Here is a 15,161-nt window from a genome sequence, read left to right as displayed (position 1 = left end):
CTAGAACTTTGGGGGCACATTAATTACTTCTAAGTAGAAAAATGTATAACATATTATACAATTTGGTTTTGAATATCGTTTTTTAGATCATTTATGTAATCATATAAACTTTTAATATTAAAATTTTTTGGACAGTCTTATAAGTGAACAAGGAAATGGAATCTTTTACCAGTACCACTGATCTTGAATACCTCGGTAGATATGTAATTCGTAACGTTACTGATGATATAGTTTATGAATTTTTACATTCTATGTTGGATTGTGTTATTGAACGATGGGAGCCAATTTTAATTGATGAAAATGTACACATTCCAGAAGAACCATCGATATTTTCAGATAGGAAGAACAAAACTGATAAGAATTCAATGATAGTTTCCTCTGGTTCAGAAAGTCTTTTTCAAAGCGTTGTTTCCAGTCCACATGACAATCTCTCAATCATTCAAAACTCGACAAATTCACAAAGTATGTAACATTATTTAGAAAATTATTTGTAATGGCACGTTTACAAGGTTATAATACTGTCAATAACTTACCTCAATGTTTACCACAAATATTATCTCCAAAAAATAAATTAAAATACCTTAACTTTGTTGACATAAAAGGTTTTCCAATAATAATTAAGGCTCGAACTGATCACTGCCTGGCATGTTGGGTGCGCCATATAGGGCCTTCGGCCCGTTTAGGTGGTTGGGTCAGGCTTACATGTTGGATTTGAATCCAACAACATGACGACAGGAGTTGTAGAGCCCTAGAGCTACTTATAGTAAACTTCACTATAGGTAGAATTATTATTATTTATATTTATCAAGGGGCATGTTTCATTTACTCAATTAAAACTCTAGATGCTATGAAACAATTTTTACTGAAACTAGTATTTTCACAAATATACGATAACTATTTTTTACCTCTACAGCTAGTTTAAGAAAAAATGCAAATGAAAATAATGGTGATGATGGTCATTCGGTTACATCACGTTTACAGGTAATAATTTCTAGTATAGTATCATTATAATTACAGGTAATAATATAGCTAGTACAAAATTTTGGTGGAAAGTTTTAGACCAGGCATGGGCGAGTTATTTTAAGTCAAAGCCACCATTGTTATAGCTTTATTGGGTGCCATAAACTTTATTGTATATCCCTTTTCCCAAGACCGCATTAGTCATAGAGGAGGAAGCGAGACGGGTATACTACTTCTATCTACCTATCTCAGTTTCTCTTATACTAATAAGATAGGTAGAAAAAAAATGTTGTCTCTTTGTCCTACTCGTATTTTTGGTTGTCACTGTCTAACTCGTATTTTAGATACAAAGTAAGAGTGTCCTCTCTAAGCCACGCTTGCCCATGCACGTTTTATAGACAAATGCTAACATTTTCTTAATTGCTAAGAAGGCGTTACAAATTATTAAAAAACTTACGGTTCATTTTAGAAAAAAATTTCTCCACAAAACGTTAAAGTTCAATTGAAAAATGGATGTCTTTACGAAGGGTGTATTTCAAACTGGATGATGGATGGATATGGACGATATCGATGGACTGATGGATCGATATACGAGGTAAATTGTATATTGATTCTCTAATGAAACTACTCAAACGCATCTTTTATGATAATATATCAATTACAAAAATGATTTTTAAGGGTATGTTTGCAAACAATGAAATACAAGGCATAGGAAAAATGAAATGGCCTGATTTATGTTGGTATGAAGGGCAATTTTTACATGGAAGACGCCATGGTTTTGGTACATTATCCATTGCAAATTCAAATACCTGTTACAGAGGTGAATGGTGGTTTAGCAAAAAAAATGGTAAAGGTCGTTTAATTTATGATGAAAACCAGTATTATGATGGAGAATGGCATGAAGATGAATACGATGGAAAAGGAAAACGGGTATATGATTGTAAAACATGGTACAATGGTAGTTGGCATCGGGGCAAACGACAAGGGTATGGTAGAATGTGCTGGTCAAATAACGATGTAAGCTTCTTATTTTGTATTTTGCTTACGCTTGTGTAATCTATTTTTTGTTTATAATCTATAATATAGAATAAGAGCAGCTGTGAACGATTTATTCCGAATTATTTATATACCGGTTAAAATTGTGCACAAATACGCTTCTCATTTATGCAAATCGATATATATTTGCATCGACAATCTTGTCACCATTGAGCCGCTTACAAAACTAATTTTTATCGTTTAAAATTTTTCTTGTACCAAAACCACTTTTTCTGCTGGGGCTGCAAAGACACTTATCTGAGCAGCAGGGATGGATTAATGCATGGACGCAACTGAGCCCAGACCCAGGACCCCGAGTGTTCTGGAGACCCCCAACAAACAAATGAAAAAAAAAAATGTGAAAAAAAATAAAAAATCAATCAGCAAATGGCTGATAGAATAAGCGAGCATGCGATTTCCATGTTCTCATACAATTGCATGGAAAGCAAAATAATTCCACAAAATGTGAAATAAATGTGCTTATAATTCCTTAAATTTGTAAAAAAAAGTCTGCCCTTACATGTATCCCCTATGATTTTCGGCCCAGGGCCCCTCAAATGTTTAATCCGGCCCTGCTAACCCGAAAACTCAGTAAGTAATATTCTGGAAAGTAATTACTATTGATTAAAAAATCCATTAGCAGAAATAAATGTTTTCCAAATTTTTGAAATTGTTTTCGAATTGTATAATAATGAATATTAAGAATAATTAGTATCCAATAACACTATTACTTGAAAATTTAACGTAAAAATTGCCCTGATGTCGCCTGAAATCCTAGGAGGTGAAATAAAAATATAATTTATTTAGCCAATAAATTAACGGTAAACTTATGTGTGCCTTTAAAAAGGTGTTGGCGAATTAATAAATATATAATCCTTTGGATGTTTAAGTAATTTGGCGCAATGAGCTCTTTCTTATTTTTTAGTTTTATAAAGGAGAATGGATAAATGGCTTGATGCACGGATATGGAAAATATACATGGGATGGAGAATTGTTTTCGGAATTTGTATTTTATTTAGATAATACCTACAAAGGAATGTGGAAAAATGGTGAAAGAGATGGCTTCGGTACTAAAAATATTTTATTAATAAAAAATAAAAAAGTGACAAAGTTTTTATCCAAACAGGTACACTTATTTTTGGACATTTAAATGGGGCTATGTATGAAGGACAGTTTCATAAAAATTTCAAGCATGGTGAAGGTTCGATAATATGCGGTAATGGTAAAATAATTCATAATCAACCATTGTTCCAGTACGATAATCCATTTCATGTATTCTCAAATGACGAGACTGACCCGAAACCCAGATTTGTTGATCGTATACCAAGAGATCAAATGGTTACATTTAATCCAAAGAAAACATTTAATAACAAATTAGTATGCGATTGTGAAGATTGTTGCTGTGATCCAAAAATTTTACATGAAAGAGACCGTGTACTTTATTGTTTACAAAATACAATCAATATACCAATTCATGAACCAGTACATACAATCGATTTATCATATCATCTATTAAAAATATCAGTGAAAAATATCATACAAAAAGACGAATTGCACCATATATTAAAACGTACAAAAGTTATGAATAAACATTATCAAAAATCGTTTCCTGCTGAAAAATCGCTGATAAGCATGATTGAAACAAAAGAACCACACTATCAGATAAAAATATCACCGACGAAACATTCGTTGGACGATGAACTACCAATTTTATTAAGAGATCCTGATGAAATTAGTAGAGAAGAACATTTTATTTACAATTGTTTCATTTTACATTTACCACGATTATGGGAAATTTATCGATTTTATTGTAATATATGCTGTCAAGATTATTATTATGAAAACTTTCTTGCTGAAAAGAAATATAGAAGAGTGATGATACGTTTATTTTTGTGGCAAATGTATCGTGACTGTAATATAATGACAAAATTATCATTGGTTAAAACTGACATACTGCTAGCAAGAAATAAAGCAGCACTTATGAAATCAATACATAATCCATTTGAGCGAATATATTTTTTCCAATTTTTGCATAGTTTATTAGCAGTTGCATGGGAACTGTATGGGGAAAATATAGATGCACGAATTTTTGGTGGTAGTTTATTGGCATCTGCATTACACAAATTTTTACAAGACGATATTTATCAAAACATACAGCTGTATAAGCATTCTGGTAAGACAATTATTCTAAAGGTAGAAATTACACCAGTAATAAACTTACCATTTGATTATATTGGAAATAACCGGTTACGATAAAATTCCAAAAATTTTTACAATTACCTTTAATTTTAATCTATGCTAAATTTCAAAAAAAAAATCTATATCTAACCCAGTCTTCATTTAACTCCGAATGATAATATCGTGCTATTAGCATGGAAATCAGATCATCGCTGAACTATGGGGTCAATTTATGACTCAGACTAACCTGCGCACCTGGTTTTCTTTAAAGGCTGGATGTAATCTGACGTTTTCACATTATAGCGTGATGTTTATCCTGAGGTTAAATTTATTCGGCTAGGCTGAAACTTGAGTAGCGAAGCGATAGGCTATGCTGGCCCTACTTCGCTTCTATCGTTTTATTATTTTTTAACTTGAGCATTTCCTGCTTGAAGTATAGATGTGTAAAACATTCGTGCCAAGTACCATATTGCTTGTTCCGGACTTATTAAGGGTGTAGATCTAGAAGTATTGCGTCGTTTCTGGATGTTCCAATAAAAGTTAACTTATTTGATCTAAGGTCTAAAGTTAAACAAATGATATAACGACTGAGATTTACCTATTTCATAACATGCTTTACTTTATGATAACTAGAGGAATTTACATCCACGCTTTCTATAAGCTCGTTAACGTTTTAAAAAAAGAGAATGAGTAATTAGAATTAACAGAATTAGAATGAATAGTGTCTTTTTTTGCGTAATTTAATCTCTTGATCACTCGCTTTGGCGAAAATTAAATATATTTTTAATGGGACCTCAACTCAATTTTTTATAATTCAGGTGTAGTTTTATTTAAATATCGTGAACTGGCACCATTGAAATCTATGTATGAATTCTATCGAAGTGTAGCTGAGCCATTATCAGTTAGGCAGTTTATACAATTATTTGTACCATCTAAGATAAATAAAAGAGAAACCATTCTCCAAAATATTTCTGCCCGAAAATTCACCATGTATGCTGGAATAAATGCAATGGTGTTCAATTCAAAATCGTATGCTCCACGTAAGTAATGCAAGTTTCTTCTGGAGTGGCTATTTGTTTTTTTAACGTCACAAAAAGGTAGGCCATATCACATATGACAAGTACCTACTGGAAAAAAATTTGTATATAACACAAACGTAGAGAATACCTCATATTACAATTACCACTTTTTTATTTTTTTGGGCTATTTAAATCGAGTGTTTTTATTTGTTTTTTTTTTTTTTTTACGAAATACATAAATTAATTAACACTTTTTTCTTATTCTACAAATATCATTCATCTGAGATGATTTACAGAAACTAGTAAAATATAGCCTGTTGTTTTTAGTTTATAAAAAAGTTGCATTTGTATATCAGATTGTTTCATTATAATTTTTTTTAAATTTATTGATAAAACAAGTGAAAACAAACAATTGACTGAGTTAATTGTTGAAATACCATGTATAGTCAGTGTTGATTTCTTTATCACATTACACATACAAACATGTGACACATACATAACTGATAATCAAGTATAGAACATATTATAAAATTTCCGCCTAATTGGCGACCTCACGGGTAAACCGTGATGTTTACGAAAAAATGTTTCAAACAAAAGTTGTTTAATTTTTGATCAGGAAAATTTTTTACATTAAACTTTTGTTCTATATCTAACGGTTTACAAGATGGGTCCTACGGACCCAAGACCCAATTGACCTATGATGCTCATTTACGAACTTGACCTCACTTTTTACGTCCTGAGTACGCTGTAAAAATTTCAGCTCGATATCTTTTTTCGTTTTTGAGTTATCGTGTCCACAGACGGACGGACGGACGGACGGACGGACAACCGGAAATGGACTAATTAGGTGATTTTATGAACAGCTATGACAAAATTTTTTTCCTAGCATCATTATTTTTAAGCGTTACAAACTTTGGACTAAACTTAATATACTATGTATATTTCATATATACATGGTATAATTAACAAGAGTTTTACAAAATGATAATTTTGTTTATATTCGTGATTTGCATAATCTATTTTGATAGTATTTCATAATGATATGATATATCAAATTTTAAATTTTGAAAAATCATGTTAAAAGTAAAACAAAGTTTTAGCATATCATTTTTCATTTTTATGCCAATTTGATAAAAAGACGGGAGAAATAATATTTTGGGAAGTGAATTATGATTGCTTCGGAATTTTAATCAAGAATTGATTTTTATACAATGTATAGGAATTAAATTTACCTTACAGTCTTTAATATAAGAAAAAAATAGAATTAGATGCAAATCTTGCTTAAAATTTACACATGTGGCATTCTGGGAATACACATTTGGGGTCCAAACATATATTTTTATACCATGTATATGAAATATACCAAGATATACTAAGTTTAGTCCCAAGTTTTTAACGCTTAAAAATATTGATACTATGAACAAAATTTTGCTATAGCTGTGTTCATAAAATCACCTAATTAGTCCATTTCCGGTTGTCTGTCTGCCTGTCGTCTGTCTGTCCGTCTGTCATCACGATAACTCAAAAACGAAAAGAGATATCAAGTTGAAATTTTTATAGCGTGCTTAGGACGTAAAGAGTGTGGTCGAGTTCGTAAAGGAGAAGCATAGGTCAATTGGGTCTTCCGACCTGTAAACCGTTTCACATCTTGTAAACCGTTGAAGACATAACTTAAAACTTTAAATGTAAAAAATGCTCCTTATAAAAAAATAAACTTCTGTTTGAAATATTTTTTCGTAAACATCACCGTTAGCCGTGAGAGCGCAAATTGTATAGTATGTATTATATGGGAATATCAATTATATGTGTGTGACACTGATGTATGTGTAATGTGACAGAGTAATCAACACTGTCTATACATGGTATTTCAACAATTAACTCATTCAATTGTGTGTTTTCACTTGTTTTATATATTTTTAATTGACATAGTTGAAGTGAATATCCCGGAATTATGAACATCTATTCCCGGAATTAGTTTCAAAGCAAAATTTTATCACGTAATTGGAGACGTAACTAGAAAATTAACGTATAATCATTATGTATGAAACACCAATTTTCAAAGTGGAAATATTTGTTGTTTTTTTTTTTTAATAATCAGCCTCAAAGTGCGTTGTACCCAAACATCCCATAATATGGTATCTACATTTACCTTAAGGTTACATATAATTATGTTTTCTTTTGTATAATAAATAATATACTTTTAATTTGGTTATATAGGAAACGATATTTTATGGGGAATTATTGATGATGAAAAATGTAACGAACTATTCGAAAATGAAAATGGTTCCAAAATGAACACAACATTACCACGTTCTTTTGATATTTTGGAAGTTATAGATAGTTTATCGATCATATCTCCATTAATTTTTACAGAGACATTATTAAATATTGAATACAAAATGACTTTTTTGGAATTTTATGAAGCATTGATTGCATGCTTAGTACGAAGTTTTGGTGTGAAATTGATAAAAGAGAAAGCAGCTAAGGACTTGTTGCAGGAGAAAACAAGCTCTGTAATCGTAAAAAGAATTTCAAAAAAGTTTAAAGATAGATCAAACGTGTTCAATATGTCTTCATCCATGTTAGATTACGGATCTAAATCAAAATTGTTTCACCCTAGAAGTGCTAGTGTATCAAAATCAAAACTGACTAATGTTTCTAAAATTGTCATTAAAAATTATTCAACCAGAACCGTACATGAACCTAGTAAATATAAATTTTAAGAATTTGACGATGATTCTAATTTATATTCTATAGACTATAAGAAAAAACAGGAGGGAAATAATTCGAATATAATTAAATATTAAAAAATAATAATAATGCATATAATTAAAAATTTAAAAAAAACATAATAATTGTATTAATAAAATGTAGAGTTTCAATAATAAATTAAATAAAGTCGATTTAAGATTCATAATATTTAATTTCTGTTCTCAGCAACTTACGTTAATCATTTAAGGTAGTACTATCGGTAATGGACTTTGCATTCAGCATTTAATGAAACTTGGCATAGTATGTCCATTATTATATCATAATATAACCAATCAAATTTTTAGGGGCCTTCCGAGAACTGAAAAAAAGATATTTTCTCATTTGATCCTTATGGGAAATCACAGATTTTATTTTATTTCACAAAACTGGACGTTCAGATTTTCAGTTCTCTGAAGGCCCCTAAAAATTTAACTGGTTAATTATGATATAATAATGGACAACTATGCCAAGTTTCATTAAATTCTGAATTCAAAGTCTATTACCGATAGTACTACCTTATCCTAGTCTCCTTCGTAGCTTCATGTTGCCTTAAATTGAAGGTTCTTAGTTCAAGGACTTATTTCATTGAAGTTTTCAAGCTTGTTAATTCAACCATGGCGTATGCAATATAAATTTTCATCACATATGTCAGGGCGTTTAACTTTCTGACCTATGGTGGTAAAATAGTATGCTTAACCCACCTATAAGAGTAGGTATTGATTTCTTATTTCGTATGTATCAATTATTATCCATATATCCATATATATTTCTTAACGCAGCTTAATAATATTGTTTAGTTCTACGCATACTTTTGGGGCATACAAATATTGACTCGTTCGTCTAGGGTTCAAACCTGGACATAAAATTAATTTGGTCATTGAGAGCATATGCATGTATGCTATAATGTGTAATGTATATAGAGCTTCTGTAGTGCCTTCAGGTAAACGTATTTAAATTCTCCGTACATAACACTTCAAAATTATTGATAAACAATTTTTCACTCCACAACAACTTCAAAAATTGTTTATCTGCATGTAGTTCGAAGGTAAGCGATTGTAGCTTGCATTTTGGGGTACTTTAAACTCAATTTGAATTTTGGGTAAAATTATCAAAATTTGATTCAGATTTTTTGTCTTCAATAATATTTAACACTATTTAGTCTTTAGTTATAATTTTTTAGTTTTTTTATTAATCTTTTTTCGATATAGCAATAGACTCACGTATACCTTCGAATATAGAAAAAGGATATTCTCTCAAGGTAGCTTTAATTTTCCTCACGATAGCTTTAATTTTCCTCTCCAATTTGATAAGCATCACCAATTTTTCGTTTTTAAGATACTTGTAAAATTTCAAAAATATCTTCCAAGTGAAAGTTTTGTGAATACAACTCTTTGCACGTAGTGGGAAAAATACGAAAAATTTCATATGGATAGCTCTGAAAAATTTCAAGAATGTGGAGTTCTGATCCCGATATTACGCACATAAGTGGTAACTAGCGAAAAACTAGCATCACAGCTGAAAAGAACGACTCAAAATTAGTGGGTTTCAAAAAAAATTCCAATAATATCAGAGCACATTTGCCTGTGTTATCAAAAAAATCGAATTTTTTAACTTTATGACGTCATCAGAATCCAAAAAATTTAATTTTTGCTCTATCATATCCAAACTTTATCCAATTTTGATAAACCAAGTATGTAATCCTACTAAATTTGGGTCATTCTTTTCAAATTTGTGATCAAAATTAACCTGGCTATAATATGTTTTAAGAATATGGAGTCCTGGTCCCAGAATTAAGCACAAAAGTGATAACTAGCGAAAAACTGGCATCGCAGCTGAAAAGAACAACTACAAAATTAGTGGGTTTCAAAAAAAATTCCAATAAGATTTTGCAATGAATGGTATGAAATGGAACCAAATTTATGATCCGCTAACTACTTATTAATAATGATTATAATTTTATAGAGTTTGAGATTTATATAGTTGCCCCCTCGCTCTAGTGTGAATTCATCATAAGGCGACCTAAATTGTCCAGAGTTCATTAAAAAATGATATTTTTTAATATTTTTTACATATTCAGGTAAATTGGACAATTCTGAGCAGCTTTTATTTTAAATTACTTGAAGCATATTTATTTAAATATTGAATTGTGCATAAACTGAGCACACAATACATCAAAAATATCAAAAAGAATTAAAATTCGGTGGTATAATTCGTTTAATATATATGTGTGATTAAAGTATCCTTTAATCACACATATATGCCCATGGATTTTATCCATAAAATGTTCGAACGCCGCTAATCTCAAAATAAAATTTTAATACGCCACTGAAAAGATACAATTACAGCATAAATAGTTACACCTCTATTTAAATAATAAATAAGTAAAGAGTGGGAGATATTTTGAGTAGATATTTATGCCGGCATTTATTATGATAAATAAGTGATTATTCATAAATTATCTCCGAGTATAATTTTATACATTGTACTGAGTTGACTAACAAAAATGTCTTCCTATAAAGTAACATACTTTAACATTACCGCTTTGGGTGAACCAATCCGTTTCTTACTTTCGTATGGTGGACAAGATTTTGAGGATAATCGAATTACTCTCGGAAAAGGAAAAGGCGGTGAACAATGGGAAAAATTAAAACCAAGTATGTAAAACAAGCAAATTTTTACTATCAATTTTCAAAATATTCTATAAAACTGCATTATGTTTTTAGGTACACCATTTGGGCAAATGCCTCTATTGGAAGTTGACGGAAAAGTAGCCCATCAACATCTTGCTATTTGTCGTTATTTAGGAAAGAAATTTGGATTAGTCGGTGATAATGATTGGGAGGCACTACAAATTGATACAATAGCTGATACCGTGAATGATTATAGATTAAGTAATTATACAATTTTATTTACTTTTCATTTTGACATTAATTATTAAAATTTTTTAATTAGTAGTTATTAGTGGCTTAAAAATTGACATACCCATTTTACTGTCAAGAAGTATTTACAATTTTTCTGGTTGTTTTATTTTTCAATATTTGGAAGATAAAATAAACTTAATTAAAAATTAGTTTTTGTGTTCAACTAGTTTTTAACAAGAAAGTACTTTTGTGATTTTTTGCCAACGCCCTATAGCTTTGTTTGTATAACTTGAATTTTATATTATGCTAGACAATAAAACGATCTATCTCGAAAAATAATCGTCCGTTAAGTGAAAAAATCACAAAAGCACTTTTCTATTTAAAATTGATAATCAATATAAAATAATCTTTGGAAAAATAGTAAATGTTGATACCCAATTATTAATTTCTCTTGCTATAAATTAGAATTGGTTCCCACATATTGGATAGATGATGAAGAATTAAAAGAAAAAAATTATGCAGAGGCAATTAAAACTACAATTCCTTTCTATTTAGAAAGAATTAACGATCTTGCTGAAAGTGGTTATTTAGCGAATGGAAAGGTAAACTTTTTTATAAGTATACCTTCATAAAATTTTCCTAATTTATTTCGTTTTGAAATTCTAAATTTTGTATTTATTTTCAGTTATCGTGGGCAGATGTACATCTTGCTGCGTTACTCGATTATCTTAGTATGTTAACGCGATTTAGTATTGTGGATAAGTATCCAAATTTGAAAAAAGTTCAAAATAATGTTTTAGCATTACCATCCATCAAGGCATACCTTGCTAAACGTCCTAAAACAGACTTTTAACATTTTTTCGTCACGCACTATGAAAACACTGAAACCATCATTGATCATTAATTATCATATTATATTAATTTTTTTTTTTGTAATTGAAAATTTTATTAATAAAATCTCAACAATCTGTTTTTAACTTTTTTATTGTCTTTATTGTGAGGATAGATATACATATATGTATTGATTTCCGTTGGATTTTTAGGATTGTAATATTTTTATTATAACGAATACAAAAATGAAATTATGGAAAGATAATGATATAATGTTTAGTTCAAATAAAATGTTTAGTATTATTTTAACCATGGGCATCGCCAAGCATGGGCAGGTAGGGACAACTGACCCTATCCAGAGATTCAAATTCCACTCTCAGATTCATAGTCAATAAAACCATTCGCCGGGAAACTACGAGAAGAAATCATTCAAGATGCATCAGACTCTAGGTATACTACATTTTACCCTACTATTTTAAGAATGTATACATCTGATGGATTATTAATCTGAATGTAGACAGTAAAACATATAGACATGATATAGACACTCACTTCTAACTAGTTAGGATTAAAATTGTACAAAAAAACAATATATGCAGGTTTAAAAAAAATGTTCTTAATAATCCTGTTTACATCAAGGCCCCACTCCCCGAGGTTGTCAACTTATGCTCGGATCTTTTTTTGCCGAAAACGCTTTGTTGAAGAAAAGTTTAACTTAGCAGAATAAAATAGAACACTCTATTTATAAGTATGTGATTATAAATGTTATATATTATTTCTCTAGGCTGATTACTCCTGAGTACGCGATATCTTCCTAAAAAACCGGTTAGGAAAAAACAGGCTAGCATTAGAGAAATAATATTTTAATTTAATTTAATTTTGTTCATTATGTAATTTGTATATCATATCTGTAATAAAATTGCCTATAAATAAAAAGAATAATTCCTAATTCTGCATAATTCCTCATAGATCGAGCTAGTAATAATGTAATAATTTATCTTATATATTTAAACGAGCAATTCTTGTATATATATATATATCAACGATCTTGGAAATGGCTCCAACGATTTTCATGAAAATGAGTATGTAGGGGTTTTTTGGGGCGATAAGTCGATCTAGCTAGGTGTCATTTATCAGAAATGTCGATTTATCGGTCTTTTCATGAAAAATTCATCAGACATCTATTGGTGTATAACGTAGTTAATGAAATACAATGCAAATTATAACATAACAAAAAGGAGGCGTTTGAGTAGTCTAAAGTGAAAAATATGACTCTTGCTGACATCTATTGGCGAATAACCGAGCAAAGCTCGGTCATCCAGATATAAAAAATAATTTAAATAGATGGTGAATGGAATCGGTCATTTGGAAAACGCAATTTTCATGGTACTCTTGATAGATGATCCTTTTTCTTTCTTTTTTTTAAAGTTGCATGTTATGCCAAGAATGACGGTAATATTATCATAAGCTATTCATTTTCTTGTAGAATATAAAAATATATTATTGACCTTGATGTTAAAATATAATGAAGCTATTATGGTAAAATATGTTAACATTTTCAAGGTTTTTGAAGTATCATATAAAATAATAAAATAATTATGTTTATTTACAATCATATAATTTATTAATACAGTAGAATCTCGATAACTTAAACCTCGGTAACATAAAAACCTCTGTTACTTCAAAAAATACTATGTTCCCTTCCCATCAGAGCCCAAAACCTCTATAACTTAAAAGACGCAACCTCTATAACTTAAATAAATAATCTCTGTATAGGCTCTCAGTAACTACATAGAAACATGTACATACCTCTATATTAACTAGGGTACATAGAAACATGTACATACCTCTATATTAACCTTTATTTAACATAGACACTTGATAACTTAAAACCTCTATAACTTAAAATATTTTGTGTTTCCCTTGGACTTTAACTTATCGAGATTCTACTGTATTAGTATCATTGAAGTACCATGTTTGACTAACAAACGTTGGTGATCATGGCATTCTCCACCCATCGCTGTCGGCGAGATGAAGACTGTCAATATTTGGCATGTTTAATTTTAAGATAACTATGACGTTTTCTTCCTCTTGCCAAGGATCCAAAAATGTTTCCTGTAAGAATATCGTATAGATAGGCACTTTTTCTAATAATATGACCTAAGAAATTGAGCTGACGAAATCTTAAACGAGTCATTTTAAACGACTCAATCATTACTAATTGAAAACAAGTAAATGTAAAAACTAACAGAGTTAATCATTTAAATATCCTGCATAGTATGTTTAAGAAAATTTTTTCAAATTACACAAACGTTCATAGAAATAATAATAGGTAATCTGCATATTTATCTATAAACTGACTTCAATATAAATTTTAAAACAAAAAATAAAAGATGTTTTATTATAAAAATAAACAATTTTTCTATTTATTATGAAATGACCCATGAACTACCCAATTACTAAAAATCATGACTCTTTTTAGCAATTTTTTAGCAATCCCCAATTACTAAATCGTAGATTAAAAAAAAACATCTCCATACTTCATAAAAAAAAGAAAGTCTCCAAAATACTCGAAGACTAAAAAAACAAGTGAAACAAACAATTGACTTAGTTAATTGTTGAAATACCATGTATAGCCAGTATTGATTACGGAATCGTTTGTTTTTTTTACGTCATGTAAGTAGATAGCCACACAGAACTGATATTACCATATAATATACACTATATAATTTGCACCTGATTTGCGCCCTCAAGGGTAATGTGATAATAAAGTGATGTTTATGAAAAAATGTTTCAAACAAAAGTTGTTTATTTTTTATAAGGAACATTTATACCATGTATATATGAAATATATCATTATTAGTATATTAAGTTTAGTCTCAAGTTTTTAACGCATAAAAATATTTATGCTATCAATAAAATTTTGGTATAGGAGTTCATAAAATCACCCAATTAGTTCATTTCCGGTTGTCTGTCCGTCTGTCTGTCCGTAAGCATGACAACTCAAAAAGGAAGAGATATCAAGCTGAAATTTTTATAGCCTATTAAAGACGTAAAAAGTGGGGTCGAGTTCGTAAATGAGCAACATAGGTCAATATTTTTGCTGAATATTTTTCTGGCAATCCTGGTCAGCTTCAATTATGGCGTTCACCGCCCTCTATCTCAAAAACAGTTTCGGGAATGAAAAAATAATCCCAATAAAATTTGTTGCAAATTGTATGTTCTACAATTTTTATAACAGATGTTAACATCATTGGAGCAATAGACATCGAGATAATAACGAAAAACTGATTTTTTTTAGCTTTTACTTTAAATACTAACTTACGATGGAGACACGATATTTTATGAGACTTTTGAGACAACTTTTAGAACGCCAAAATGAAGCTATATAATTTCAAGTTAATGGTTTCTCGATCTAGTTAGCATGTTTTGAATATTGATTTTTAAATCAAATTTTATACAATAAATACTTAGAAATAGCTTTTAATAATATAAATTGCATATTATTATAAATATGCGCCCTGCA

At 29.8% G+C, this 15,161-nt stretch overlaps 1 protein-coding gene across 1 annotated transcript; it reads left to right on the top strand.

Annotated features, from left to right (window-relative positions):
• Positions 1-10,386: 10,386 nt before the first annotated feature.
• On the top strand, positions 10,387-12,633 carry LOC123299350 (glutathione S-transferase-like). Its single transcript, XM_044881730.1, has 5 exons — positions 10,387-10,597; positions 10,667-10,834; positions 11,270-11,406; positions 11,490-11,668; positions 11,958-12,633. Exons 1-4 carry the CDS (start codon positions 10,447-10,449, stop codon positions 11,655-11,657), a joined length of 624 nt encoding a protein of 207 aa, XP_044737665.1. The 5' UTR covers positions 10,387-10,446; the 3' UTR covers positions 11,658-11,668; positions 11,958-12,633.
• Positions 12,634-15,161: the final 2,528 nt, after the last annotated feature.

This window comes from Chrysoperla carnea, chromosome 1 (assembly GCF_905475395.1).
Source record: "Chrysoperla carnea chromosome 1, inChrCarn1.1, whole genome shotgun sequence".
NCBI lineage: Eukaryota > Metazoa > Arthropoda > Insecta > Neuroptera > Chrysopidae > Chrysoperla > Chrysoperla carnea.
The sequence above is the reverse complement of the archived record's forward strand: the minus strand, read 5'-3'. Positions and strand labels throughout refer to the sequence as shown.

Excerpts from the sequence above, each read along its gene's own strand:
- LOC123299350 (XM_044881730.1), top strand. The coding sequence starts at position 10,447 with ATGTCTTCCTATAAAGTAACATACTTTAACATTACCGCTTTGGGTGAA. Across the intron at positions 10,835-11,269 it reads CGTGAATGATTATAGATTAA|AATTGGTTCCCACATATTGG; the intron begins GTAATTATACAA and ends GCTATAAATTAG. Across the intron at positions 11,407-11,489 it reads GTTATTTAGCGAATGGAAAG|TTATCGTGGGCAGATGTACA; the intron begins GTAAACTTTTTT and ends ATTTATTTTCAG.